This window comes from Prunus avium, chromosome 7, assembly GCF_965620075.1.
Source record: "Prunus avium chromosome 7, drPruAviu1.hap1.1, whole genome shotgun sequence".
NCBI lineage: Eukaryota > Viridiplantae > Streptophyta > Magnoliopsida > Rosales > Rosaceae > Prunus > Prunus avium.
The window spans coordinates 29,836,375-29,863,066 of record NC_142290.1 but is presented as its reverse complement, the minus strand read 5'-3'; the positions used below and the strand labels follow the sequence as shown (position 1 = coordinate 29,863,066).

Sequence of the window (26,692 nt, the reverse complement as noted above, 5' to 3'; positions counted from 1 at the left end):
TTTCGTTTTTTCAATGAACATGTGTTTCGACCCAAAAAGAATAAAAATAAAAGACCATGGGCAGGGAGTGTTGGATTTTGAGTCGTATTACGACTTTGTCTGCCGTTTTTAATTAAAAATCGTCGTCAAAAGTCTTTGTATAAAATATAGACGACGACGACAGTGTGATAGCGTTGAGGTGGCCTTGCCATATACGCGCGTACGACAAACGCACAGATGGATGTGGGCTCAGACGATAGTGGGCCCAGATGGGTCTTCCCCCCGTCGCAACGCGAGGCGCGTAACGTCTAAAGCTCTCGTTCCACTCAGTAGTAGTACACAACAGATGCCATGTTATTTATTTTGAAAGATGCCATGTAATTCTTTCTACCTAATTTTTTTTACAGATGCCAATGTTATTTATTTTGAAAGATGCCAATATTCAAATTCTCGCACAGGTGTCATTTTATCTGGCCAATTTGTATGTGTGTCATATCACAGTTCGCAAGATTTATCATCTTTAATATCTTTTCAAAATTTGACATTTCCCCATCCAACGCATTTTTATTTGTCTGCAATCAATCAAACAAATACAGTCCACATCATTGTTTTTTTTACCCAATGCAATAAAGTTATATTATATCTAATTTTTCATGGTTAAAAAGTTTATCTAAACGCTATAGAGACAAACTCTAGTTGCTAAGAGAGAGAGAAAGCTTCTGATCCGGGGGTTCCCTTGAATTTTCGGTGTTTTCGACATTAGGTGAATCTATGTTGATATACTCTTCTTTTGGCAGTTCTATTATCTCAAATTTGGGTTGGCTTTGGTTGTGTCTATTGTTTCAAGGATCTTCTTTAAGGTGTTGTGACGTGGTCATGGTATACCCACTGCTCACTAGTGCGCTGAGGTCCTAGAGTAACTAGATGACGCTCCTCTTGTCATGTTCCGAAGGAAGATTAGGCGGTTGGTTTTCCTTTTTCTGGTGTTGTTTTAGGTTTTTAAATTTAATTTAGTATGTTCAATAAATTCCAGAAACTCTATGGATTTTGTGTTTCCCCCCCTCATGATTCCTGCAACTTAGTTGAGTTTGCTGGGTGTTCTTAGTTTCTCTAGGAGAGTCATGCCGGTTAGTGGCTAGTTTTGGTTCTTGATGTCATTGGACTAGATTTGGGGAAATTATTGTGGTTGAAAGAAGTTATAGAAAAGTTATTTTCAATAGTGATTATCTCCAAATCGTTTCAACTTTTCGACTGACTTGGGTTACTAGGGAAGTTTTACCCATGTCTACCATATTGTTATTTGGATGACTTCATTTACAATATGTGTCCCTTGTACTCCTTATTCATATTGATTTAACAAAATTCTATTGCCTTTTTTCTAAAAAAATCCAGTTAAACAAATTACATAATCAAGCTTGATGTGTCCTATTTTATATTTTTTCAAATTCCTAAAATATCCTCACCCACTTGAAGTTTGACTTGCTATTTGAGTTCTTTTGAATGTTTTTTTGTCTCCATTTAAGTGCAAAGAAAAAGTGATTGACTTCTTTTGGAGTGTGGACGATCTACAACAGTAAAAACGAGAGATCTTGGTGTACACTGATTGTCAAGTATAGTAAATATTGTTGGTTGGATAGATGAATTCTCCATCCATAAATTGGAGCATTTAGGCATGCATTTTGTACCAGCTCGAGATATATTAAAAGCTTCGGTGTGAAAGTGAGTATTAAGTATCAGAAAGAAAGTAAAGCACGAGTCAATTACCCTAGTTAATTGTAGAAAATCCAAAGCGTGGTGGAGCCATAAATTTTTAAATTTTTAAGAGAATGCGGAATATTTGAAAAGCTAAAAAATTTAAATATTACTAATTCACCGAGATTCATGATGGACAAAGTCTCTTTGAGGCATTTAGTCAAATACATGGTGGGTGCAGGCAAATGAGCAGATTCCGATATTTTCAAAGGATTTTCCTACAAGAAAATGGTGTTCACCTCCTTACTCCATAATAGGTACTCTCATACTCGATTAATTTCACAATACAACTATAATATTTTGGCTTTTTTAATTGGTCTAAGATTCTTAGTACACATTTGAAGTCTTGAATACATTTTTGGTATCTCATGTACGAACCCAAAGGCTATACGTACAACCAAATTTAGAATTTGAAGAAACAAAGTCTCTAATGTAGACACATCAACTGCACCAATGCTCCAAAATAATTTAATGAATTGTGAGTTGACCAAAAATAACAAAAAAACTGCGAATTAAATCCAAAAAAAAGAAGCAATTTCGCAGAAAGAAAGAATTGAATTACAAATAAAGATAGTTTTTAATTGTTTGGGGGTCCAGTCCAGTGCCATCTTCTTAACACGGTGTAGCACAATTCCACATGTAAAAATATATTTTGCAGTGGAAAATAGAAAAAAATAAATAAATTGAAATGCAGAAACAGAAAGCGAAGCACGTGTTTCACTCTGAAATACTCATTCTCTGCTTATCTCATCATTTTCATTCCCCTATAAATTCATGAGAAGCATCCCCTGTTGCTCTCACTCTCTCAGCAGCAGCAGCTCAGCCCAGCCACTGAAGCGAGTACGCTGCCCAATACTCGAGGCGAGTAGCACGCAAACAATCTCCTTCCCAGAAAACCCAGAAATGAATTAAAAAGTTTACAGGTAGGTTTCCCGGTAAAACAAACCCCATCCAAAAATCAATAAATATTTTCCCAACTCTCTCTCTTTGGTCAAAAATGGAGGTGGAAACTCAGACTCAGACGCTCCCGACCTTCGACAAGCCTCCATTCTCTTCTTTCTCTCTCAACGACCTCGGTTCTCGCGACTTCCGGGGCTCCGAAATGGCCGCCGTTGACCCCAAATGCGACGCCTCACGCAACGAAGTGGTTCCGTTGACTAACGGCGGGATGATGGCGAGCGAGACTGACGCACCGGCGGACGGGTGGTCCGTGTCGACGGCCGCGGTGAAGGTTCAGAAGGTGTACCGGAGTTACCGCACCCGGCGTAGGTTAGCTGACACCGCCGTCGTGGCGGAAGAGTACTGGTGAGAGTATACCAAATCTCTGTCCTTCGTTTTATTATTATTATTTTTTTCCAACTGTTCAGCGTTCTCAAGAACAAGCACCACACACTCAAATATTAATATTTTTTTTTATTTTTTGGAAATTAACTGAAAAATGAGGGGTATTTATGAATTGAAGGTGGCAAGCGATAGACTCTTGGAGATTGAATCGCACCACGATTTCATTCTTTGATAACAATACGACTGAATCTGCGACTTCAAAGTGGAACCGTGTCGGCAAGAATGCTTCCAAGGTACCAAAATTTTTGTTGTTGGAGAAATTAAAATTTTATTTCTGGGTTTGGATCAGAAAAGAAAAAGAAATTGTGGGTAATTTCTCTCTGTTGAATTTTGGTTATGAAGTGAGAGAGAAAGAGAGAGAGTGTAATAGTGTTGTGTGAAATTTTGGACTTTTGGGCAGGTGGGCAAGGGACTTTCCAAGGACGCCAAAGCACAGAAATTGGCTTTTCAGCATTGGATTGAAGCTGTAATTATTTTTCATAAATAAAATTCAATTATTTGGATTTTTTTTATACATATTTAATTATTGTTTATCATTTGGTTGTCTTTGTATTTACTGAATTGCACTTTGTGTGGGTGTGTAGATTGATCCAAGGCATAGGTATGGGCATAGCTTGCATGTCTATTATGAAGAGTGGAGTAAAGCGGATGCTGGTCAGCCATTTTTTTACTGGTAAGTAAAATTACCATCTTTTTTCCTTGGCTAAAACAAAAGGGATTAAAAAGAAAAAAGAAAAAGGTAAAAAGATTGAAGCATTTGATTACTTGCTTGGGGCCCGTTTGATAACCATTTCAATTTTAGTTTTTAGTTTTCATTTTCTATGCTACAGTATGGAGGAAAATGAAAGTGAGAATGTGAGGGAGGATTAGATTGAGAGAGAGGATGAGAGGGGAGGATGGGAGGGAGGAGCAACAAAAGTGAAAACAATTTCAAATAGATTTCAGTTTTTAGTTTTTTTTTTCACTTTTGTTACTCCTCCTCACTCTCATGTTCCCTCTCAATCTCATACTCACTTGTATTCTCCATCTTTTTCCTCAATTATTGTTTGATTTTGTGGTTTTTGTTTCTAACTTTTTTCTTTGCAGGTTGGATGTCGGAGATGGAAAAGAGCTTGATCTCAAAGAATGTCCCAGATCAAAGCTTCGACAACAATGCATCAAATATCTTGGACCTGTACGTGTTTCTATGAATCAATTCAGTATAGTTATCAAGTAAATTTTGATACATGATTTTATGAAACTTGATGTTCTTTATTTTAACCCCTTTTCTGCCGCCGTTGATGAATTTAGCAAGAGAGGGTGAATTATGAATATGATGTTGCTGAAGGGCTAATTGTTCACTCACAAACTCGAGAGCTTCTTGATACAAAGGACGGATCGCCAGGAGCTAAGTGGATATTTGTTATGAGCACCTCTAAGAAACTGTATGCTGGTGAGGTAAGAGTTGAACAACATAAGACCTTTCTTTTTTGTTTGACAAAATTCCCGTATTTGAATTCGCTGTTGTTATCCGAAACAACTAATACATTGTTGATTGTTTCCAGAAAAAGAAAGGGGTTTTCCATCATTCTAGCTTCTTGGCTGGAGGAGCAACAATAGCTGCTGGAAGGCTTGAGGTAGAGCATGGAGTTTTGAAGGTAAAACTTTTACAGTGGCCATGTTCAATCTCTAATCAAACATAAAAGAATTAACATCCACGTCCACAACCACAAGCAATATTTTGTAAGGCAAAGTTCTGATACAGTATGTTGATTTATAGTATCTGATCCTTATGCTTTCACTTTTCAGTCCATCTCTGCATATAGCGGTCATTATCGGCCAACAGATGACAGGCTTGATACCTTATTATCCTTTTTCAAGGAAAATGGAGTGAACCTTAATGAAGTTCAGGTACTCGTGCATATATGTGATTCTGCAGAGCTTTTATGATAAAATAGCAACCTAGAAAACAAAATCAGGGTTTGGCCCAATGTACCCCAGTTGAACCCTGGATTGGTCAAAACCTTGATGAGCAAGTATAATGATGGGACTACATTTAAAACGTATTTGATGCATTAATCTGCCTTTTGCTAATGGTATGTCTCAACTATTTTGTTCTCCAGATACGCAAGCCAAGTGACGAATCTGATGGCTATGATGAAGGGAAGTATAATGGTGGGACTACATTTAAACTGTCAACCAAAATTGAAGCTCCTAAACCTGAGGTTCCAGAAGTGGAGACTGAGAAATCCCAGTCCCCAGAATCCACTGAACTTCGCCAAACAGAAACGAAACCTGATTACAAAAGGACTTTATCTGGTGGTCTGCACAGTCCAAGAGCTGAGGTGCCTAAGAATAAGATATTGCAGAGGATCAACTCCAGGAACTCATCAGCGAAATCATACCAACTCGGGCACCAGCTATCGCTCAAGTGGTCAACAGGAGCTGGCCCGAGAATCGGTTGTGTTGCTGATTACCCAGTAGAGCTGAGAATGCAGGCCCTGGAGTTTGTTAACTCTCCAAGGTCTCCCCCCACACCATCCTACTACAGGAGGTTCCCTGGTCTCCCATCGCCAACGTCGAATTCCACCTCAGACGTCAATAATGGCGATAAGACCTCTGGTGATTAAACTGCGCTTATCATGATCATGATCATCATAATCAGTTTTGTGCACCTTGCCTAATGGATATTTTAGAGAATGTAAATAATTACATATCTCATCAGCTTCCTGTCAACTCAACTTTTTAGAATGGTTATTGCATTATCTTCTTACTGCCTACTGGTTGTGTGTAGTCCACTATAGTGAAAGTGGAATGTAGGTGAGCTGGGTGAAGTTTGACAATTTTCCCAAGTAGAAGCCCACTGCTTCAACTTACTATCAGATTCACAAATGCTCTTTAGAACTAAGCCTAGTGTTTTTTTGTTTAAAAATTTAGTGCTGCTGCTAGCTCATGATATACATAAATGGTCTTGGGAAATATGGAGTTCGTTCAGTAAAAGAAGTTATAAAGCATACACAGGATCATCTGCTGAAGTAAAATTCAGGTTAAAAAAAAATGAAGAAGCAATATTTCACGTTTGTATATGCAACCCGTGATCTTGTCAGAGCCAATGAAAAACTACATTCGAAAATGTAGTCAATACATGCACGCTAATCCACATTTAAGTTACTGCACAAGAAAAAAAGGGCGGAGTGGAGATCACATTAATAGTATCTAATCTATATTTATATATATATTTTATACAAATGATGTTCTATTAGTTAGACTACGGGGAGGAGTGTTCGAACTCGGAAGCAGAGGGGCGATCACATCCGCTCTAACCAAAAAATAGAAAAGAATATAGATTAATTGGAAAACAGAGATAAAAAAAAAATATATATGAAATTTCGTTTGGACACTGCAATTGGGTTGAGGTTGGGGTTGGGGTTGGGCCAATGAATAACGAAATATCCCCAGTACTTGAGGAAGCTGAATGTTAGCCCAAAGCCCGACAGTGCTTTTCACCAAATTGACCCTAGACTTGAAAAAGCATGTCAGCTCAGCGCAACACAACAGCAACCAGTGGGACCCACCGGTCACAGCTGTAACCGTACCTTACCACTTCAGTTCAGCTGTCTACTCGAGCAGTAAAATCTCTGTCTTCACCGCGCGGTTAAAAAAACTCACCTTCTGGCTCCACCGTCCTCCACGTATCCACCTCGCCACCCAAAATTAACCGCATCGAGAAAGCGCAAGACAACAAAGAAATCCACGTGGAGAGCGTCCCCAAAGCCACTTGTGCGGCACCCCCCACTCCTCCCACGTGCGAGGCCACACGCGCACAATCGGCTACGGAGTGAAACGTGGCGTGCGGAGATATATGGAGGTCGATTTAGCGAAGACGTCGTGGCCTGAGGTGGCTTGACAAGTGGCACTCTCTCACAATCCTGCGCTCTTTGCTTTCGAACCAGTAACCCTCTCCCTCTCTCTCTCCTCTCTCTCTCTGTTTTTCTGTCGCGCTTCACTAGCTTACCGCGTGCTGAAGAAATAAACCAAGTACACATAACTTTCTCACGCGCAAATACACAAACACTTGCTCTGTGTTTGTTTCCTGAGCGGCAGGAGCCATGGTTTCTTCCGAACGACGGTCGTTTTCGAGCTCGACTGGCTCCACGGCGGCGGCTTCGTCGTCGTCGTCTTCATCTGGCTCTGCGACGGGCGTTTCGGTGGAGAGGTTTGGCGGCGCGGCGGATCGGATGGTGAAGGAGGAGCTCGAGGCGGCAGAGGCGCTCGCGGATTTGGCGCATTTGGCGATGCGGGAGAGTAGCGGCGCTGAATCCGCGGGGAATTGGGGACTGAAAGGGAAGCGGGCCAAGAAGCGAGTCAAGAGCGAGTCTCCTCCGGGTCATTCGGGTTTGAATCCGGTTGACCCTGTTCCCACCTGTCCGGATCTTCCTCAGGTTTGTTTCTGTGAATGGTTTTTTTTAAAAAAATTTAGCACTGTTATTGTCATTATATTTATATGATTATCGAGATATTTTATGTATCCATTTTAAAAAGAGACTTTTTATTTGTTGGATAATAAAAGAAAAGAGTACCAGAAGAAAGAAAATGGTTGGGATTGGCCAAAATGAGTAATTTTACTTGAATGGGAAAAATTCGAAGATTCGGCTGAGTGAATGCTTTATGAAACAAACAATGGACTTATTGGAGGAGGAATGGCTCCTTACCCATTTGGGGTTGTTTCAGAGAAAATAAAGTAAACAACTTTGGGATTGGGTGATAGCATTGTCACCATTTAGTCTTATGCATTGATTCTAAGTTCAAAAAAAGTAAAATGTTTTCAAAGTAAGCTCACCCTTTTTTAGAAAAGAATTGTAGTGGTTGATAAGCACGTTTATATCAACTTATTTTTGAACTTTCTGAGCATTGAAGGCTCGATCCAAATGCGAATTTTTGGTAGTTCAGTCACCAAACGAACACTGGGGCAGCCAACGAAGGCTCAGGAGTGTCACTTGACCCTTCTCAACTTTCAAATTTGGTCATAATTCATATATGTATTTTGATTTTTATATATTCTATCCTTAGTTTTGACCCTTCTAGTCCATGTGCAAAACCAAACAAGTGAACATTTATCAATTTTCTTTTGAGTAAACACCTTGGCTTATCTATGCAGTTTATTTATACTTATTTTCTTTTTGGCTTATTGTATGTTATGAGTTGTTTATTGGTGACTCTTTTAAAATGTCAAATTATGAATATTGTAGTTTATAAGAATCCAACGAGATTTCTAATGATTTATGAATCAATACAAAGAATTTTATGTTATTAGATGAGTTTATTATGTTTTTCTTTAAACTTATAGCTATTTAAGCTTGAACCCCCATGACAATGTTTCCGACTCCACCCAATCCAAGCAACGAGACAATAAATTTTAAACATCGATATAAATGTAACCATTTGAATGCATATATGACCAGAATTTAATGATATTAACGTCAGGATAGGAGACAAACGACGTACATGGTAATGGGGCCGAGTCCATGGCTGGTTTGGCTAGAATCCTTTTTCAAGTATGCAAATTACATCACCATTTGGATTTGTCTAAATATGGTTAGCCAGTCCAATGATATTTGAGTAAAATTATGTGAAGTGCGTCAAATTTACAACGGGGGAGGGTGTGGTAGTCTGTTAAATGGTGACGTCAATACTCCAGTCCAAAATAAGTTTATGGACAAATGTACTAAAAACTTATGCTACCCAATCTCCCAAATAAAACGGGCTCTGTCACCAAATCACACTGTTTTCTGCAGGACTTGATAATTTTTTTTATTTTTATTTTATTTTTTATATAGCAGGACCAAGCAGTAACAGGTCTGCGGCAATGTGAAACGGTTTGCACAAATGTTGTAACAGAGCCGCTGAAGACCAAGCAGGTTCTGAGTAATGAGATTGTGAAGGCTGAGCATGATGCTGAAGTAACAAAATTAAGTCCAATTTGCACTACAAGTTACCCATCATTCAGTTGCAGCAAGTCTAGGCGGAATTTAACTGAGGTACTGAGCTTTTAAACTTCTTCCCTCTAAAGTGATGTTCTGTGACTACTTTTTCTTTTCTAGTTTTAATTATTGTTTACCTTGTTCAGGAGGAGAAGGAAGAGCGGAGAATACGCAGAATTTTGGCCAACAGAGAGTCAGCCAGGCAGACAATTCGTCGGAGGCAGGTAAGCTGATGTTACTCTACTTATTGCATATCAATATATATATTTTTTTTCCAGGAGTGTTTAAGAGGGATGGGGAGGAAATTTTATGGCTACCAATATTTTCTATATATATACTCAATATGGTAAAGGTTGCATTTGTTCCTTGTATTTAATTCAAGTCTGTTGACGTCATTGTGTCTTCATTTTATCAAATGGTCAACACCGAGAACAAGGTTCTGCTAGATAGGTATCACTATTTTATGGCTTGGAAAATTGTGAAAGCATGTTGACACTACAGGCAACAGGAGTATGGATTCAATTCCCTATACAAGCTTTTGATCGGTGATTAGGTTATACCAGTTATGCTATACAAAACCATTTTATGTGCTTCCGTAATGTATCTACTCCTGTTCTAGGATCCTGAGATTATTTTTTGTCTTTTTTTGGGGGGGGGGCTCTGTGGTTGTTATTCTACCCCGTCCTATACTAATCATTTATCACAATTGAGGGCCTCCTTGCATTTTGCAGTGTCAGGAATAACTAAATGATATGAGTGTGTGTATATGTGCTTTTGTAGAATAACATATTGGATTGTAGCTGCTGTTCAAGTAATGGCTATCCTAACCATAATATGACACTGCACCATGTGTCACTGAGGTAGTAAATTAAATGAGTCACAAAGTGCATTGTTTTTTGTCACTTTATCTTTTCCTTTTTAAAAACAATAGATCTTCATGAGTTGTGCTTGTTATTCTCAAATTGCATGGTATGTGTCCAGTGCAGATTGCATTCTTGGCTATCGGACATTTAGACTTTAGCAAATTATGCTTCTTTCCTTGTTCTACAGGCTCTGTGTGAGGAGTTAACCAGAAAAGCTGCTGATCTGGCATTGGAGAATGAAAATTTAAAAAAGGTAGGCATTAGTCCCCAATCATTTCTTATAAACTTGCTTTTCTTTCAACTCTTATCTCTCTCTCTCTCTCTCTCACATCATGACAATACTAACTTTATTCACATTTTTGGTGGCTTTTTAAATGAGAAGAAAAAGGAGTTGGCCTTAAAGGAGTGTCAGTCTTTGGAGAAAACAAATAAGCACTTGAAAGTTCAGGTAAGATATGCCTGACATTGAAGAGATGTTTAACCTTAATAAAATCTCTCATGCTTGACATGCTCTCTCATTTTGCAGATGGCTAAGGTGATAAAGGCAGAGGTTGAGGAAACGCCAGGTGAAAATATGTCAGCCTATGTGCAGATGCAGATACCTCCTTCACCTAGTAATTCCCCATTATTCTTGTTTAACCGTCCACCATTTACACCAGTGTTTTGGCCTTCTGTCATTCAGTCTTCAAATTCCATTCAGTTGCAACATGTATCACAAAATCCAATGGCCATTCCATCAAACATCCCTTTGCCGGCTAATGGTACAGCTGATTCTTCTCATGAACAAGAAAACCCCTTGACCAATAATGGAACAAGAACTCCTTTATATGTATTTCCGTGTCCTTGGTTCATCCCTCATTTTGATAATGGGAATGGACTCCAACCCCAGCCCTCCTCGTGCCTGAACAATAAACAAGAAGAAACTTCTTTTAATAACCAGTACAGTGCCAGTTCATCTTCAAGAACTGTTGCACAGTTAGACAACCACCATTGCTCTTTCCCTATTAGATTAAAAGCAGAAGCTTCTGGCTCAATGGAAGCCAGACTGTCAAATGATCTTAATGAAACGCCAGCTCAGTTTCCTCTGGATGGAGCTGATCAGCATACAGGACCTCATCCCAAGGAAAATGGTCCTAAGGAGATATTCCTTACTCCTGCATCAGTAAACCATGAAGGAGTTGCATCTAGTATCAAGCATGAGAATGAGTTTGAATCAGATTACACCACAACAACTGAAAAATCTTTTCATATGTTCTCTGCCTTGCCAGAGAAGAATAGTGAACCAATCATCTACCCTAACAGGAAACTGGCGGATGCAATTGCTGCAGCTGAGGCGAGAAAGAGGAGGAAGAAACTCACAAAGCTAAAGAATCTTCATGGCCGGCAGTGTCGGGCGCACTGTTGAGCTTTAAAACCCAAGTGCGGGTTAAGAGATTCTCTCCTGGTTTTCATGCAAGTCCTTTTATTTTAAGGACTTCTTGGAGATTGAGTCAAGAGCAGATCACCTAACCTTAATTATAGAAGGTTATTGAGTCATTGACAGAAAAGATGTGTGCCTATAATTTAGGTACATCTTTAAGGCCTTTACTTTTACTTTATATGTTGTTTCGAGGTGTGGACGAAAACTGGAAATTTTGTACTGCCTGATCAATATGTATGGGTAGCTTTTCATTATCAAATCATGGAGAAGCAAATGGTAGTGGTAGTTTGAGAAAGCATAATTTTCAAGAATGCCTGATCATTGGGAATCATAATGAGGAAATGAATGGTGTCTTTAACAAACCAGTCTTGCGGTTTCTGCTATGCCTAGGGTTAGTCAAGGCAGCAGCACTCAAAAGAGGAGTGAAGGTAAGAACCCGAAATTTAATTTTGACAGTTGTTTTGTAAGTTTGTGATGTGAGTTGCAAATACTTCTTGCAGGAAATCAATAAAACTGAGTTTGAGATGCTGGTTAATAAATCCAGTTCCTTCGTGCCTTCTGCAATTCTGTCTAATCTTACACAGGAAATTATTTCTTAAATTCTTTGGCAAAATTATGTTTTTCTCAGTGACTATATGGTTGGTTGCCGTAGCAATTCCCTGCCAATACCAAGCGTAGTTTAACTTGATGGATGGATCCTAACTGTTAGCATGCATATGGACAGTATACGTATCTGAAATCGCAAGAAACAGTCTCATGATAACCAAATGTTTATTTACAGGGGACAAATGGAAACTAATAGGAAAAAGAAAAGAAAATGTTGGTTAAAGAAACCTAACTGGGATCCTTGTAGAGTATGATCGGGCTCCTAACACTCTGTTTATGATCATCCCACTCAAGAAAAGCAGACACAGGCACCCCAGCAGTTAGTGTGCCACCACTCACCACAACCTTAAAAGACCTCTTCTGATGCGACCGGGTGAATTTCAAGGTACTTGGTGTGACTGTTACAGAAAAGAACTTTGGCATAATCAGCTTTACTTTGTACACTGAGTTACCATACCCTACGTTCGTTACTCTTCTATAGAAGACAGCTTTAACTGAAGCGTCATTTGCTTCTTGATGAAAATGCATGCTTGGATAGTTGAGGCCGTCTGTGCCTCGAGGAGGCTTGTAGTCAGAGCAGCTAATGTTCTTTTTGCCTCCAACAAGTATGCCAATGTTGGTGCTGTTGTAGCCTTGCTTGCACAAGAAGCTGATATAGTCATCCACTGTGATGTCATAGATGAGCCCGGGATGCGCTGCCTTTTTCGGGTTTATTTGTCCTGCTCCCGTTCCTAGTGTGTTGCCTCCAACTCGGGTATTAATTGGTGTGGCTAAACCAGAGGGAGTGAAAAGATTGGTTAAGTCGTTGTTTGATGAACTTGATTTTCATAAAGTGTGGTTTGGGAAGACTAACCGGTTGTCATGAGAGCGGACTTGATGGCAGCGGGTGACCAGTCTGGGTGGAAGGACTTGACATAAGCAGCGGCAGCGGTTACATGAGGGCAAGCCATGGATGTACCAGACATCATATTGAACAAGCTGAACCGCTTGTCTTCTGGGTCACCAGATATGGATGCCAGACGTGAATATGCCGCTAATATGTTTATCCCTGGTGCTGAAATATCAGGCTGTACATGAAAATTTAGTACCTACTTGTTGTGGAGAGAGAGAGAGAGAGAGAGAGAGATTTTCATCATCTTATGTACCTTGAGGATACTGGGGGTTATCCGTTGAGGTCCTCTGGATGAGAAAGAAGCAATGTTGGGGGCGTCTGGAGTTTTGACGGTTCTTGTTTTGTATATGACAGCCCTAGGGTTCCTGCAATTAGTTCATACCAAGCCATAAAGCAGCTTAGTGTTCAATAAAAACAGTTCCTCATGATAAGAAGTCTTCTTAAATTGAAAAGAGAAAAAAAAAAACACAGCTCTTAATAAGCTGCACAAAGATCATACTTGGTAGAGTTAATATACTGATCAATCTTTATCCCATCCTTGACAAGGATACCAGTACCGGGGATCACCGGAGAAAAGGCATAATCTTCCAATTCATACTGTGTCATGAGAGTTCCGGCACCCTGCAATCTTTGGATGGTGAAATCCTGGCCACTAGACCCTAGGCAGTACACAATCCTTCCCTTCACCTTGTCCGCGTTTAAAGTAGAACTCTCACAAGCACTGCCATAATCTCCAAATTAATTTATCATTAGGATATTATTATCCAAATGCATTTGTCAAAGTTCTAACAAATATTCAAAGTTTTTTTTTAATTTCTTTGTATAAGCCCCGCATATGCGTTGTCCTTCTCACAATATATATGTAGATCATCTTGTATATATAATGATAGGTTGTTCCACATACAAATTGTGAGAGGAACGTCACATGTGACGGACTTGTATCAACACAATAATTGTGCCGAAACACAGACCTTGCATTTCCATAGCTGTTTTCACTCTTGTTGGATGCCAGGGTTCCACTTGTAAGAGGATACATTTGTTTCTTTAATGTGTAGGTATTGAGTGCATTCCCCTATCAATAAAAGAACAATGCAGTTAACTCAGTATAATTCTCTATTCTGAGAGAGAGAGAGAGAGAGAGAGAGAGAGAGAGAGAGAGAGAGAGAGAGAGAGAGAGAGAGAGACTTACAGAAAATGTCTTCCCATTACCCAACTTGACTATTGTCTTTAGCTTCCTATCAATTGTATTAGCAGCCACTGTGGTAACCCATGGTGCTACATTCTGGACAGTGCCTTCACTAGGCCCATCATTCCCAGCTGAGCATGAAACAAAAATCCTTTTTTTCATGGCATGAAATGATCCAATGGCAATAGGATCTTCCCAAAAACTCCTCGAGGGACCGCCTATGGAGATGGATATCAAGTCCACTCCATCAGCAATGGCTTCATCGAACGCAGCCAGCATATCGATATCACTGCAGCCAGTAGAGGGCCAGCACACTTTGTACACAGCGATACGCGACAGGGGCGCGCCACCGCGTGCAGTCCCTTTTGCAATGCCGTATACACTGGCTCCTTGGACGGGTGTACCAGCAATGGTGGAGGCAGTGTGACTGCCATGGCCTTCATCGTCGACTGGACTTAATTTGCCTGACCAAGGATTGTTGGAGTTCAGATTAAAATATTTGGCACCAATTACCTTGCTGCACAAGAAAGGGCAAAAAGTCAAAGTTCTCATCAATCATTAAAATTATGAGACTGTTCATAGATTAATTTCACATATGCTTGTACTATTTGATCTTAGGCACAAAACCCAAACTTGCAATGAAATTATGTTGTGTGTGAGAGAGAGACATACTTGTTGCAGCCTTTGAAGTTGTCACCCTTGACACATTTGCCTTTCCATTTAGATGGGGGAGGCCCATAACCTGTATCATTGAAACTGGGACCATCCAAGTAAATTCCTACAATACACAGAAAATAAAAGGTTCATCAATTTCTTTGCTTCACTGTTGTCCTGCAATAAGAGTGACAGATTTTACCAACCTGTATCCAAAACACCCACTATGATATTGCTCTGTATTTGAGCGTTCCCTTTCTTTAATTTTTTGGGCAGTCCTAGGAAATCCCATGACCTTGTTGTATGTAGTTTGCGCATAGTGTTTGGAAACACTGATACAACACTATCTTCCTCTACAAATTAATGAAAAATCATAAAGATCAAAAGCCAAGTGTCTAAAATTCTGGTAATTAGAATTCTACTAAGGCAAGTACGTACGTGTGTGTATGTGCACGCGCTCGAGGGCACGTGTGTGAATTTATTTATTTTCTTTTTCTATGCACCTGCTAGTGCCTTTGCTTCATGTGGCAACAATCTTGCCGCGAACCCATTGAAGGTCCTTCCATAGCTATGAATTCTTGATGCTCTGGCTATTTCTTCACTGAAATATAAAAGCACATTATTGGTCAAGTATAATATTTGTCTCGCTGGGATGTATTGATGACCTTTGGGAACAAACGCTGCTCAGAGCTCACTGATACCGACGAGATTAAACTACAAATGTATACAAAAACTTTGAAAATTAATGGTAGGAAGAAACTGGCCATTACTCTCCGATTGCTTGCACTAGCAGGTTATGGTGTCTGGCCATGGCGGAAGTTTCTGCTCCTGGCAGTTCTCCCATGTACACAATGTAAGGCTGTTACAGTACAATGCCACGTCACTTTGTCAATAACAATGTAATTTGTAAAAGTATTTTCTTTCGAGACAGTCTTACATGCTATGTTATACTACCGATTAAAACCGTTAATTAGGTCATATCACATAGGAATAAGCATATGATCTTGATTGAAAGTCTGACAAGTGACGAAAGCAATGGAAAATTTATCGTCTGGAACGTACCTTCCTAGCATCGAAACCATCCTGAGTTGTTTCTTGAGCCGACGTAGCTACAACATAGAGTACAATCACTAGTAGATTTTGTAACATCCTCATTGTATTGCAATTTGGAAAGAGCTCACTCTCACTCTCACTCTCACTCTCACAACACACACATGTGAAAGGAGTGTTGTTTAGCTATAAATAGAGGAAGTGGAAAGAGCTTCATGAGTGACAGTGCCTCTTCTTAATGCATGCAGCAGCCTCTCTCTCTCTCTCTCTCTCTCTCTCTCTCTGTGCGCAAAATAAGGTGAGAGAGTGATGGTTTGACTGTTGAACAAGGAAACAGAGTCTTGAGTCCACGGATGAGAATTTGGCGGCTTGGATTTTGGATCCTCTTAGAAATAGGAGGCAGGTAGGTGGCTAGGTTGATCATATAGAAACGTGAATGCAACACTCATATTAAACTGGCGACTCGTTCACAAATTACTGTCGCGTCCTTGAAGTGTGACAATTTTCAAGGTTTTGAGTTGAACAGAAGGTTATGCTAACAACTTTTATTTTCCCTTTAATGCCGCTTACGAAAATAATTAACGAAAATGCGTTAACACAACCACCCTCCTAACTACGATTAATACTGATCATGTGATTTATGGAATGTACTCCTTTAAGCACTTCATTTGCTCAACTGACAACTTATCTATACTTCTTCCAGCCATATATGTTCTTGGTCCTCAAAGCACATACGGAAAAAAGGTACTTGTCCCAAGAGACAAACTAACAGCTCTAAACAATTGGTTACATTTTTTCTTTCTTCCATAAGTTACTTTCATAATCTCTTTTGCTATTTCGTTAAATCTGGTGATACAAGAGAGAACTATTATTTCCTTTATTTTTTAACAAGTTACAACCATCATTCGGCTGGAAACTCTAGGATAATGCTCAGATGTCCCATAATGCTTTTTCGTTAAATTGGCCGCCTTTGAATCTCATCTCTTCGTTGTCAACCTGCCCAATTGAACATAAATAGGGGCTTAAAAGAACAAGAATGTACAAGAAACTTGGCTTCTCATCTCTTCATTGCCCATGCTTTTTCAGTGTCAGACAAAACAATCTCTTGACAACGAACAAGTCCGGCTGCCCCTCCATAGCACAACCATCTCTCACTACCTTTGTTCATGTTCCACCTCACTCTATGCATTGCTACTATTTTGTTAGGAAAGATTTCAAGCTCTTTCCCGGCTTCTTCTTCCTGAGTATTAATCGGCTCTTCATCTATGCATGCCAAATCCTGGTGATCATTTGGCTTTTTCTTACTAGACCTAGGTTTCTGTTTCTTTTTGCTTTCCGGAGAAGCCACCCCAATTTCTTCCTCCAGAGTATTAGTTGGCTCTTCTTCACCTATGCATACCAATCCTCGGCCATCATTTGGATTTTTCTTGCTAGACCTAGATTTTTGTGTCTTCTTACTTTTGAGAGAAGCCACCCCAGTTTCCTCATCCTGAGTATTAGTCGGCTCTTCATCTATGGATACCAATGCTAGGTCATCTGGTTTTTTCTTACTAAACCTAGACTTCTGTGTTTTTCTGCTTCTGACAGAAGCCACTTTTTCCCCAATTTCTTGTTCCTGGGTACTAGTCGGCTCTTCATCTACGCATATCAATGCTAGGTCATCCTCTGGCATTGTCTCACTAGACCCAGATTTCTGTGTTTTTTTTCTTTTGAGCGATGCCACTTTTTCCCCATATTCCGATTGGATATCCGGATCAACACCATAACAAAGAGCTGCAACAAGAGACAGTTTGATGAACGTTCTAAAATAAAGATAAGAAATGAACATAGGGTGCTTAAAGAAAATGTCTGGGGTTACCTAAAGTTTGATCTTCAGATGCACTATCTTTTGCCATCTTATCATTTGCACTTTTCACCTTGTTTGACTCAGGGTTATTACGAACGACCTTCAATGGGAAAGGGGTGTTTGATACTGTAGTATTGATGGTTACAGCAGATTCCTCCATTGTCAGTGACACACACAGAAAATGTGGGGCCCGGTGTCGTCTAGGATCTTTCTCCACAGATTTGGACGTAAGCTGATTGTAAAAATAAATAAATAACAATTGAGTATATAACATGGAGTTTTTGTATCAATTTAGAAATCCTAGAAATCCTAGCATCAGCCTTAGCAATGAAAATAAAAAGGTCCAAGCATCAGGCACAAAGCATGAATTTTTGAGAACAAAAAACTTGACTGCACAGCTGGAGGACAAGCAAGCACCTGCTGGATTCATCATTAGTGCGACTCGCTAGTAAGATATAAAGAAAACGTTTGACCATCTAAAGGACAAGTTTGGTAAGTATATCCCGAAAATGCCCCCACTCTCCATGACCAAACATAAGTAAACCTATCAGTGAAAAAACCTACAATAATCTAAACTCTTTAACAAAGTAGATCCTTTGAAAGCAAAAGTTATTTGATGTGCCCCGTAAAGTTTAGACTCATAGAAGTCATGCACGTATCTAGAACTTAAGATTTTCCCTCCAGGAATGAAAAATGATTCTACAACAAAGATAAGGAGTAAGTCTGATATCAATGGCAAGTTAAAAGCTAAAACTCACCTGGAAGCGGAGAACAGTTCCGTCTGCACCACAATATGCAGCCATACCTAAAGTTTTGAAAGTGAAATGATCCATTAATGGTTATTACAAAATGCTGGTCTCAAGAGTTACACAGGTTGATCAACTTTGCACAGAACTGTATTCCAAAGTGGATCAATCATAAAATCCCACCACTATAAAGGTCAATCAAGGAGAATATATCCCCCACAAACTTCCTCCAATAAAAAGTACCATGCAACCATTACAGATATATGAGTAGCACGCAGCGTTCTTTAAAATTTAAGGTCAATGATTTAATATTCTAGTCAGACAGGAGACTAAAGCACCAACGAGAAAGAGGAATTTCTGAATATTCAGTAGCACTATTCCAAAGAAAATTAAGAAGTTAAAGGCCAATCCTTATGCAGTTCCAATCACATGAAGAATAACAAACAAGGAAAAGAACCAGACACTACTTCTTTATTTCTATCAAATCATCATGTACAGTATGCTTATGTAAATAAAGCAGTCAAGGAGACTATTAAACATGAGGGATCCATATAACATATCCAGATTTTTATTTTTTTTTCCTTTGACAACTTGTGTTTGGAGTATGGAAAATCTAGGTCTACTATGTATTGTTTTACTCTTATAGTTGACTCTTATAGCACTAAACTTAGCACCAGGTCGGAGATGGTAATGCCATTTGCCATTAGGCTATAATGGTATTAACATGCACATATTTGTAATTAGCCGAAATACTACTGCACATAGATAGATAAGCACAAGGAAGACCTGTTAGTCGTGATACATGAACACTCCAGATAGCAAAAGGCAAACAACTAAGATTATGCAGGCCCGGTTGTTTTGTTCCAGCCATTCCTGTTACCGGGTCATCAGATGCAGCCTTCACCAAGCTGATAACTTTCATTGTTCCATCATCAAAGGATAAAATAACACACCTACAAGAAAAACACAACACTTCACTAAAATTTCACCAACCAGACAGCTATATTTATGTTCCACAGAGAGATTATGAGTACCTTGGATCTGGAAGCCAATCTAGACTATATATGAACTTTGGTAAATGATCAAGGTCCCACAAGGGACGGAATGGATCACTGCAAAAGCAAGAGTTATAGTTCTTAGTATGAAATGCAATTTCCACTGAAAAACCACAAGCATTTTTAGCTAACAGTAAAGGAGCTGCATGTACACAAGAGTGTTAGCAAAAAATAGGCATTGTACTTACCGCAGGTCCCAAAATTTTAGGCCTCCATGTCCAGCTGTAGCTATAACATTTGCGCCCTCTGAATAGCTGCAAACCATTGCATTTAACATATCTCAGTGAATGAGAAAAATAACATTTAGTAAAATAAAAATATGAAAGAGTCTGAAATAGAAATCTCTAAGCCTAAATATCATAATTTAGTGACAAGACAACCATTAACACCCCCACCATCTCCAAACTTAAAAAGCAGACTGTAAAGTGACATAGAAAGTAAGATATAAAATTGATCTCCGACATAGCTAACCTGTCAACCGGGGCCCAAGCAAGTGACCTAATAGGATTTGTATCTGCACTGAAGCAAAGTAAAGGCCTTGTATCTGCAGAACAACAAGTAGATAATTGAAGCAAACCTTAGTTTACTAACTTTACTTATTTATCAATTTTATGTCAGAAGTCCAGGACAGATGTAAACCATATCTACATCTTTTACATTCTATGTTACCCTTACCTTGAGATGCATTACTTGCTGAAAACTTCCATAAAGCAACCTGAAATATGGAAAAAAAATTCTTCAGTTATGATACAACAAAACACAAAATAACAAGCCACCAAAGGAGGATCATTTCAACTGAACGCTCAGTGGGATGAAGCTGAGAAAAACTAGCAGATAGCAGAATGAATACATGAAGTGCTTAGTATGTATCCTTCTATCAGATTGCAGAAGAAACACAAAGTGTTGACCATTGAGTATTTGTCCTATGGAAACCCTCTATGAAGTTAACATGAATTCTTATTTGAAACTGCACAAAAGCATGATAAAGTCTTCAAGGAAAATATATTAAAATAAAATTAAAGAACGAAGTGCAGGAAAATTACAGTTCCATCATGACATCCGGCAAGTAAGTAATCATGAGCTGGCGAAGCTGACCATTCCACAGTAAGAGGGATACTGTTCAAGAAAGGATCTTAAATTACCAATGAATCATATAAATTTGCATAACATGGTCAAAAGAGACATCTTGGTACCAAATGAAAAATCTCCATGAATGATTTTGTGCCTACGGAAAAATCTCCAAATTATTGCCTAAAAGTAGAAACTATCAGAGTACCTCTTTTCACTGCCACACTTCAACATTGGGCATCTGAAAACTGGTGCTAATTTTATAAAGCGAGGATCTGTGCCCTCACGACAAGAAGAAGAAGAATAAATAACTTCAACTGCATGAGGAAGAGGAACATCCCACCTGCAGTTTAAAAAGGCAAGGATAAGTGTCATGAGATTGCAGAACAAAAACAACTGTCAATGTAACATGCTTACACCATTTATCTAGTGTGAAGTTACCACAAACTAGCTAAATATCAACTGCATTTCATACTATTAGTTGTGTATCATGCTTTGCTTCATATTTTCAGCACATCTCTACTTCTAACTTAAATACTAAGTTTTTTTCCAATGAACTAATGTTCATTATATGATAGCACTCCAGCCTTACTATATCCCTGCATGCCAATTGCTCCCTCTGCAGCTATTCAAAAATCTCAGTTCATTTATTTTTAAAAATAAATAAATCCCAGTCCCAATATCTTTAAGTACTTTCCACAATATAACCCATACTATTAAATATGTTACATAAAGGCAGCGCTGAGTTTTGGGTCACGCTTTTAGACTTTGACTCTGAAAGAAATACGAAACTCTTGGTCACTGCCCCAAATGCTTACCAAACCCCTTAAATCTCTAATCACTTAATACAGTTACCAAAGAAACCACAAGCCACCACACATTTGGAGACAAGAAAAACAAAAAACAAAAACGAAAAGTCAGGGGCATGTGCTCCTATAGGGTTTCATTAATCTGTCGATATCACATTGAGTATTGAAAAAATCAACATTCATGGCTATAATATTGTTTGGAGCATTCTACACTATGTTACCCATTGCAATGCACACTCAAATATTCTCTCGAGTCTTGACTGAAAAGAAAGAAATTGCAAAGTCATTTGAGAACAGATCTGACAGATATATAGATCAAGAGGTCTAAAGAAAGAATCTGTAAAGGGGTCTAAAGTCCAAAAAACAAAAAGAACATAAAGTCTAAACGAGTAGACGTCTTACACTTCCAGAGATCCATTTCCTGACAACACAGCAAGATAGCCCATTCGATGCTTGCACTTGGAATCATGTTCACTAGGAGGACGCCATTTCACATCCCATGCAACCTTTCCATGGTGAGCTAGGCATAATACAATTCTTGGCAATGCTACATCCTCCGGAACTGAACACTTGGTTGAGCTAATTTTAGGGTAATCATTATCTTGAACATTATTACTTGTTTGAGGATCCTGTCCAGAACTCTGCTGTATATGATAATCTGAAACAAGTGGTCCGTTCTCTTCATTTTGATTCAACAATGGTGGACACATATAATTGTTATTACTCCCTGCGCTTTCCATATCATTCAACTTTCTCCTCCGAGCATATGATTTCAGAGTTGGATTACATTCAGATGCTGCATGTTTGTAATTTTTTCGTTTTTTATCATGCTCTTGGGTATTTGCAGGAACACAACCCGTTGAATGCAACTCCGGTGATCCCTCTGGATATTGAATGGAAAGAGCCTCAACAAAATTGCTGCTCCCATCCAAGTTGTCAACAGATTCTTCTATTGGTTTCTTTAAAGGTCTTCCTCTAGGCCTCTTTGGTCGAGTTGATTTTTCTTCTGTGGCATCTTTGTCAACAGATTCTTCAATTGGATTCTTTCTAGGTCTTCCTCTAGGCCTTTTTGGTTCAGTTGATTTTTCTTCTAATGGCTTCTTTCTAGGTCTTCCTATCGGTCTCTTTGGTTCTGTTGGATTTTCTTCTCTGGTTCCACTTTTTTTAGGCTCCCGCTTTGGCTTTTCCCCTATGGGATGACTGTTTTCCTCATTTACACCAACATTTAGAAGACACCATATCTGAATCGCACCTCTTCCAGTTAGTGGCTGGCCTAATTTGTGATAAGAAGATCCAGGAGGATGAGCAGCAATAGCAACAAACTGAAAAGTAGGATGATGATAACTTTGTCATAAAATAGTAGACTTCAATGACTCTAATATGGATGACACCTAATCATCAATAATACAAATGTCACCAACAGAACGTCGTAAACAAGCAAAAGTTATCACATCACATTTCCTCTGTATAATCACCCTTATGGATGTGTTTTTTTTTTTTTTCCCAAGGGAAATAATCGAGAAATTCAATGATAAGTTAAGGACTCACTTAGTTGTCTTGGCTCCTCGAAGCAGTAAGTCCTCACGATATATCCCTCAGTCTGTTTCGCAAAACTAGAATTGATGACATACTCTCTGTGTTTTATTTTGGCTTAAATGTCAAAATGGTCCTTGTGTTTTACCCTATCGGCCAATTTAGTCCCCGTGTTATCAATTTGGCTAATTTGATCCTTGTGTTTGTTTCCATTAGTCAATGTGGTCCTTCCGTTCAAATTTTGTTAAATCTATTAATTAAAAATTTTAAAAAATTATTCTCCCCTATTTCACGCTCAGACTACAACCTTCTCCCAAATCCAGAGCCACCCTCACTACCACCACTCCACCCCAACTCCACCTAAACCGCAACCACTCTCTCTGCAGCAAAAATCTAGGACATTCACATCAACACCACGTACAGTGCAAATTCCGTAGTCGTCGTTCGCACCTAGACCACCTTCGAACTCGATTGTCCCAACACCACTTGCACTTGCTTCGTCTAGGCATTGGTCAATCCAAGTCGACAATAGACACTAGAGTGAGCTGGTGGATCCCGGAAGTGGTCTTCTTGTGGTGGGCATGGTGATTGGTTGAGAAGGAAGAAGATAATGTTGATGTAGTCATTGAGCGATAGGGATCACTTGAGGGTGTCCTAAGTGTTTTTTGGCAGTCAATGAATTTGAGAGGAGAGAGATGATGGTGGGAGTAAGAAAAAATCCAAGGCAGAAGAGCAAGAAAATAGTAGGCATTCAATAAACTAAAGAACTTCTTCTTTTTTTTTCTTTTTTTTTTTCTTTTTTGCTACAGTACTCAAAAACGTTGGAAGAGGAGAGGTTAGGGTTTATTTAAGTTCTTTATTATTTGAATATGAATATATGTAATCATTACAATTTTTTTAATTGATTTGAATTGTTTTTTTCAATTTAACGGAATTTGGATGGAAGGATCACATTGGCTAATGGATACAAACACAAGGATTAAATTGGGCAAATTGATAACACGAGGACTAAATTGGCCGATAGGATAAAACACAAGGATCATTTTGATATTTAAGCCTTTTATTTTTGTCTGTTTTAACTTATTTCCCTGTTTATGCAGATTAATAGTTTCATGTTTTGTTTGTAAGGCTTCCATCTGAAGAGAAAAAAAAAACAGTAAAAAATTGTACAAAGCCCATTTGGTATGTAATTTGTCAACGACTGTTCGTGGGTTCATTCATGTACAAATTTTCTTGGCTCACTCTTCTTCGAAGTCAGTATTATATTGTTTTGTATGTTTTATTTATTTGCAGGTACTTGAGAGAAGATTCATCTGGGGTATTTTCTCTTTCTTAATGCTCTGTTGTGCATAAAACAAAATGACAGATGCAGCAAGATTGAAGTACACTACAGCCAAGGAGATTGTAGACTTATAGTTAGCTTTATATAGGAAGAGATACTACTTAAATTTGATCATACGATTGTTTTGACTTCTAAATTGATGAATTTTATTACATTCTTAAGTTGTAATTCGTTTTCATTTCTTTAGAAATATGTATGCTTTTCTTCTTTGGCAATATGTATGCCAAAAAATTGAAATTTAAACTTAAGTACTTATAGTGTGGAAACGTAGCGCCTAGGGAGTAATTATAGTGCATACGGTTATACTAAATGAATGTGCTTGAGATGTGACTATGTAAGAAGATAGAAAAAAAAACGAAAAAAAAAAAAGTGAAACAATAAATCAATCATATGTGAGACAGAATGATAAGTACAATCGCAATAAATAATATAAGAAAATTTTACGTCGTGTGCAGGACGCATGATTAAAAAAAAACATCTGTGTTAAAGAAAATCATGTACCTCACATTTTGGATGATAGTCAGGACTTTGATGGACTCTAGGACACCAATCCAATGCCCAAACAGGCCCTCCAACATACATCACAAAGTCTTGGCTGCAAAAACATATAATGAACATTTGACGACACATATCAAAGCTTCTTTAGGTGGTAGGTGGAAATCCAATATACAAGGCTTTCATCGAGTTCAAGAATACATAAATCAGTACAAATGCCTTATTGCTAATGCCAATTAAAGTACCTCAACTCTGGAGATGATGTGTCCCCAGAAAGTGCCTCCTTCTGCATCAATATGAAAACCAACTAATTAAGATCAAATACCAATGATGCTTGTCATATGACAGCCATTAGAACAGTTCATTTTCTGTAAAACTACGACATGTAAACCGAACCAGAAATTCAGATTATAGATATAACCTTGGGAACTGTCGCAGAAGAATACTGACGCAAGGTTATCCCAGTGACAACATCTTTCCCATCAGGGCTTCCACCTCCACAAGCAAATCGAACATCTCTAGGTTCATATTTAAAATCTGCCCATTCCCTTCAACAAACGCATTCATAAGTTTCTGAAGTTCACAATTACAATGAGATACATAAAACCAACAATGCCAGTAAGAAATTAAACAACAAAATACAACGAAAAAAGACACATTTATTTTGTTTACCTTAAGAAAGTGATCGGGGACGATAAGCTTTGAATCTCACTGTCTTCGATTCGATGATCCTCCTCAGCCTCGCCACAGAGCTTGGCAATGGTGTCCATGACTCTGAAGTGATTCTCCACCGAGTCATCGAACATCGAAACACTAACCCTAGGACCATCCCTTGAGCTCTCTTCGTCATTCTGAACTGGCTCTGGCTCAATCCGAACTGGCTCTGGCTCAATTTGAACTGGCTCTGGCTCAATCTGAATTGGCTCTGGCTCAATCTGAATTGGCTCTGGCTCAATTTGAACTGGCTCTGGGGCAGCTTGAACTGGCTCTAGCTCTGTGTTATGATCCTTTGATGTTGTTGCTTTGCTTTTTCTCTTCGCCTTCGTTTTTTTCCCGCGTTTTCCATCCAAAAATGCCTTGAGTGGAGGTTCCACTCCCTCTTCCACTGCCTTATTCATACCTCTCTCCTCCTCTCCGAAAATTCTAATAAACATCAAAATGTATGGATAAATCAACTTTTGGACGGCGAGATTTGAATTATTTGATCTAACGGTACAGAATAAACTGTGAAAAAAAAAACCCAATAAAATCACCTAAAGAACTGGCAAAGCGGTTGCTGTGGGTTGCCTCTCAGAAATCACCGTCGTCTCCACAGCACCCAACCCCAAACAGCCGCTACTTACCTCACACAATCCGACGGCAGTGAACAATCCCGATGGCTAGAAAGAATAGTCATCAACTCTATGGTGGTTTTCTAGTGTTGTCGGCAAGTTCTGAGGGTTGGGCATCAATCATCAATTTCGAATTTGATTCCATCACCACCTGTTGCCACCATCCCCGTTGGATTGGACTCTCGTTGCTTCAATCGCCTCTGCCTTCCTTTGCGTCGTCTAAGTAAGTTCTAATTTAGCCGTAAAAATAATATTTGCTTTCAGACCAAAAAAAAAAGAAAAAAGAAAGAAAATTTAGTGTAACATCAATAAATACCTCTTGAAATTCATAAAATATAAAGGGTCCTTATTTTCGGGCCGGGTAAATAGTTAGTTGGGCTATTCTCTGGTGGGAACGTCATTTTGCGAACCTCTAAATCAGAACACCGTTGGATCAAATCTAACGGATGATAAGAAGCAAGTGTAACTGAAAGTGGGTAAAACCGTACCACTGGAACGTGGCTTCCTCCCTCCAAAACACACGCCACACTCTTGAAGACCACAATATCTCCCTCCAAAAAAAGTTCTGTTTCTTTGTCTCCATTTGTGTCTCTCTCTCTCTCTCTCTGTGTCTCAAAGAACATGGTTTTCTTCTGTTTTCTGATTTGCTATTTTGTTTGAGGAAAGAGAGCTGTTCAGTTTTCTGGTTTGGTGATTCAAATAATACAAAGCAAGGTATTATCCTGATGAGCACATGCACTGTAATTCATTTTGTGTTTTCA

General features: G+C 38.9%; 4 protein-coding genes across 5 annotated transcripts; 2 read left to right on the top strand and 2 right to left on the bottom strand.

The window, feature by feature from the left end:
- The first annotated feature begins 2,497 nt into the window (after positions 1 to 2,497).
- LOC110753545 (IQ domain-containing protein IQM3-like) lies at positions 2,498 to 5,834 on the top strand. Its single transcript, XM_021954466.2, has 9 exons — positions 2,498 to 3,036; positions 3,194 to 3,308; positions 3,476 to 3,541; positions 3,660 to 3,748; positions 4,162 to 4,249; positions 4,366 to 4,512; positions 4,620 to 4,712; positions 4,864 to 4,965; positions 5,178 to 5,834. Exons 1-9 carry the CDS (start codon positions 2,729 to 2,731, stop codon positions 5,682 to 5,684), a joined length of 1,515 nt encoding a protein of 504 aa, XP_021810158.1. The 5' UTR covers positions 2,498 to 2,728; the 3' UTR covers positions 5,685 to 5,834.
- Positions 5,835 to 6,954: 1,120 nt separating this feature from the next.
- LOC110753564 (Basic-leucine zipper (bZIP) transcription factor family protein) lies at positions 6,955 to 11,577 on the top strand. 2 transcript variants are annotated; one of them, XM_021954489.2, is made up of 6 exons: positions 6,955 to 7,496; positions 8,895 to 9,092; positions 9,182 to 9,259; positions 10,086 to 10,151; positions 10,281 to 10,346; positions 10,425 to 11,577. In XM_021954489.2, exons 1-6 carry the CDS (start codon positions 7,164 to 7,166, stop codon positions 11,301 to 11,303), a joined length of 1,620 nt encoding a protein of 539 aa, XP_021810181.2. In that variant the 5' UTR covers positions 6,955 to 7,163; the 3' UTR covers positions 11,304 to 11,577. The 2 variants fall into 2 exon arrangements, with proteins under 2 accessions (XP_021810181.2, XP_021810180.2); XM_021954488.2 differs by having other exon boundaries at positions 8,892 to 9,092.
- Positions 11,578 to 12,114: 537 nt separating this feature from the next.
- LOC110753531 (Subtilisin-like serine endopeptidase family protein) lies at positions 12,115 to 15,811 on the bottom strand. Its single transcript, XM_088244671.1, has 11 exons — positions 15,719 to 15,811; positions 15,427 to 15,515; positions 15,160 to 15,257; positions 14,863 to 15,009; positions 14,675 to 14,780; positions 14,006 to 14,519; positions 13,788 to 13,888; positions 13,316 to 13,537; positions 13,070 to 13,181; positions 12,778 to 12,991; positions 12,115 to 12,694 (listed from the first exon to the last, which is right to left on the bottom strand). The coding sequence occupies exons 1-11, from the start codon at positions 15,809 to 15,811 to the stop codon at positions 12,153 to 12,155; spliced, it is 2,238 nt and encodes a 745-aa protein (XP_088100797.1). The 3' UTR covers positions 12,115 to 12,152.
- Positions 15,812 to 16,472: 661 nt separating this feature from the next.
- On the bottom strand, positions 16,473 to 26,209 carry LOC110753518 (Transducin/WD40 repeat-like superfamily protein). Its single transcript, XM_021954428.2, has 16 exons — positions 25,854 to 26,209; positions 25,273 to 25,743; positions 25,022 to 25,148; positions 24,846 to 24,886; positions 24,607 to 24,700; positions 21,633 to 22,552; positions 20,630 to 20,764; positions 20,397 to 20,469; positions 20,029 to 20,068; positions 19,825 to 19,897; positions 19,542 to 19,607; positions 19,333 to 19,410; positions 19,085 to 19,251; positions 18,311 to 18,357; positions 17,565 to 17,784; positions 16,473 to 17,479 (listed from the first exon to the last, which is right to left on the bottom strand). Exons 2-16 carry the CDS (start codon positions 25,716 to 25,718, stop codon positions 16,764 to 16,766), a joined length of 3,243 nt encoding a protein of 1,080 aa, XP_021810120.1. The 5' UTR covers positions 25,719 to 25,743; positions 25,854 to 26,209; the 3' UTR covers positions 16,473 to 16,763.
- Positions 26,210 to 26,692: the final 483 nt, after the last annotated feature.

What these genes read in the sequence shown, in the direction of transcription:
- LOC110753545 (XM_021954466.2), top strand. Translation starts at nt 2,729, where the DNA reads ATGGAGGTGGAAACTCAGACTCAGACGCTCCCGACCTTCGACAAGCCT. An exon ending in TCGGCAAGAATGCTTCCAAG is followed by an intron (nt 3,309 to 3,475) that starts GTACCAAAATTT and finishes ACTTTTGGGCAG; the next exon opens with GTGGGCAAGGGACTTTCCAA. An exon ending in TTCAGCATTGGATTGAAGCT is followed by an intron (nt 3,542 to 3,659) that starts GTAATTATTTTT and finishes GTGGGTGTGTAG; the next exon opens with ATTGATCCAAGGCATAGGTA.
- LOC110753564 (XM_021954488.2), top strand. Translation starts at nt 7,164, where the DNA reads ATGGTTTCTTCCGAACGACGGTCGTTTTCGAGCTCGACTGGCTCCACG. An exon ending in AGACAATTCGTCGGAGGCAG is followed by an intron (nt 9,260 to 10,085) that starts GTAAGCTGATGT and finishes CTTGTTCTACAG; the next exon opens with GCTCTGTGTGAGGAGTTAAC. An exon ending in AGAATGAAAATTTAAAAAAG is followed by an intron (nt 10,152 to 10,280) that starts GTAGGCATTAGT and finishes TTAAATGAGAAG; the next exon opens with AAAAAGGAGTTGGCCTTAAA.
- LOC110753531 (XM_088244671.1), bottom strand. Translation starts at nt 15,811, where the DNA reads ATGAGGATGTTACAAAATCTACTAGTGATTGTACTCTATGTTGTAGCT. An exon ending in AACTTCAAAGGCTGCAACAA is followed by an intron (nt 14,520 to 14,674) that starts GTATGTCTCTCT and finishes TTTCTTGTGCAG; the next exon opens with CAAGGTAATTGGTGCCAAAT. An exon ending in GTAATGGGAAGACATTTTCT is followed by an intron (nt 13,889 to 14,005) that starts GTAAGTCTCTCT and finishes TTTTATTGATAG; the next exon opens with GGGAATGCACTCAATACCTA.
- LOC110753518 (XM_021954428.2), bottom strand. Translation starts at nt 25,718, where the DNA reads ATGAATAAGGCAGTGGAAGAGGGAGTGGAACCTCCACTCAAGGCATTT. An exon ending in CCGGATGTCATGATGGAACT is followed by an intron (nt 20,069 to 20,396) that starts GTAATTTTCCTG and finishes TCCATATTTCAG; the next exon opens with GTTGCTTTATGGAAGTTTTC. An exon ending in GATTGGCTTCCAGATCCAAG is followed by an intron (nt 19,252 to 19,332) that starts GTACTCATAATC and finishes TTTTTCTTGTAG; the next exon opens with GTGTGTTATTTTATCCTTTG.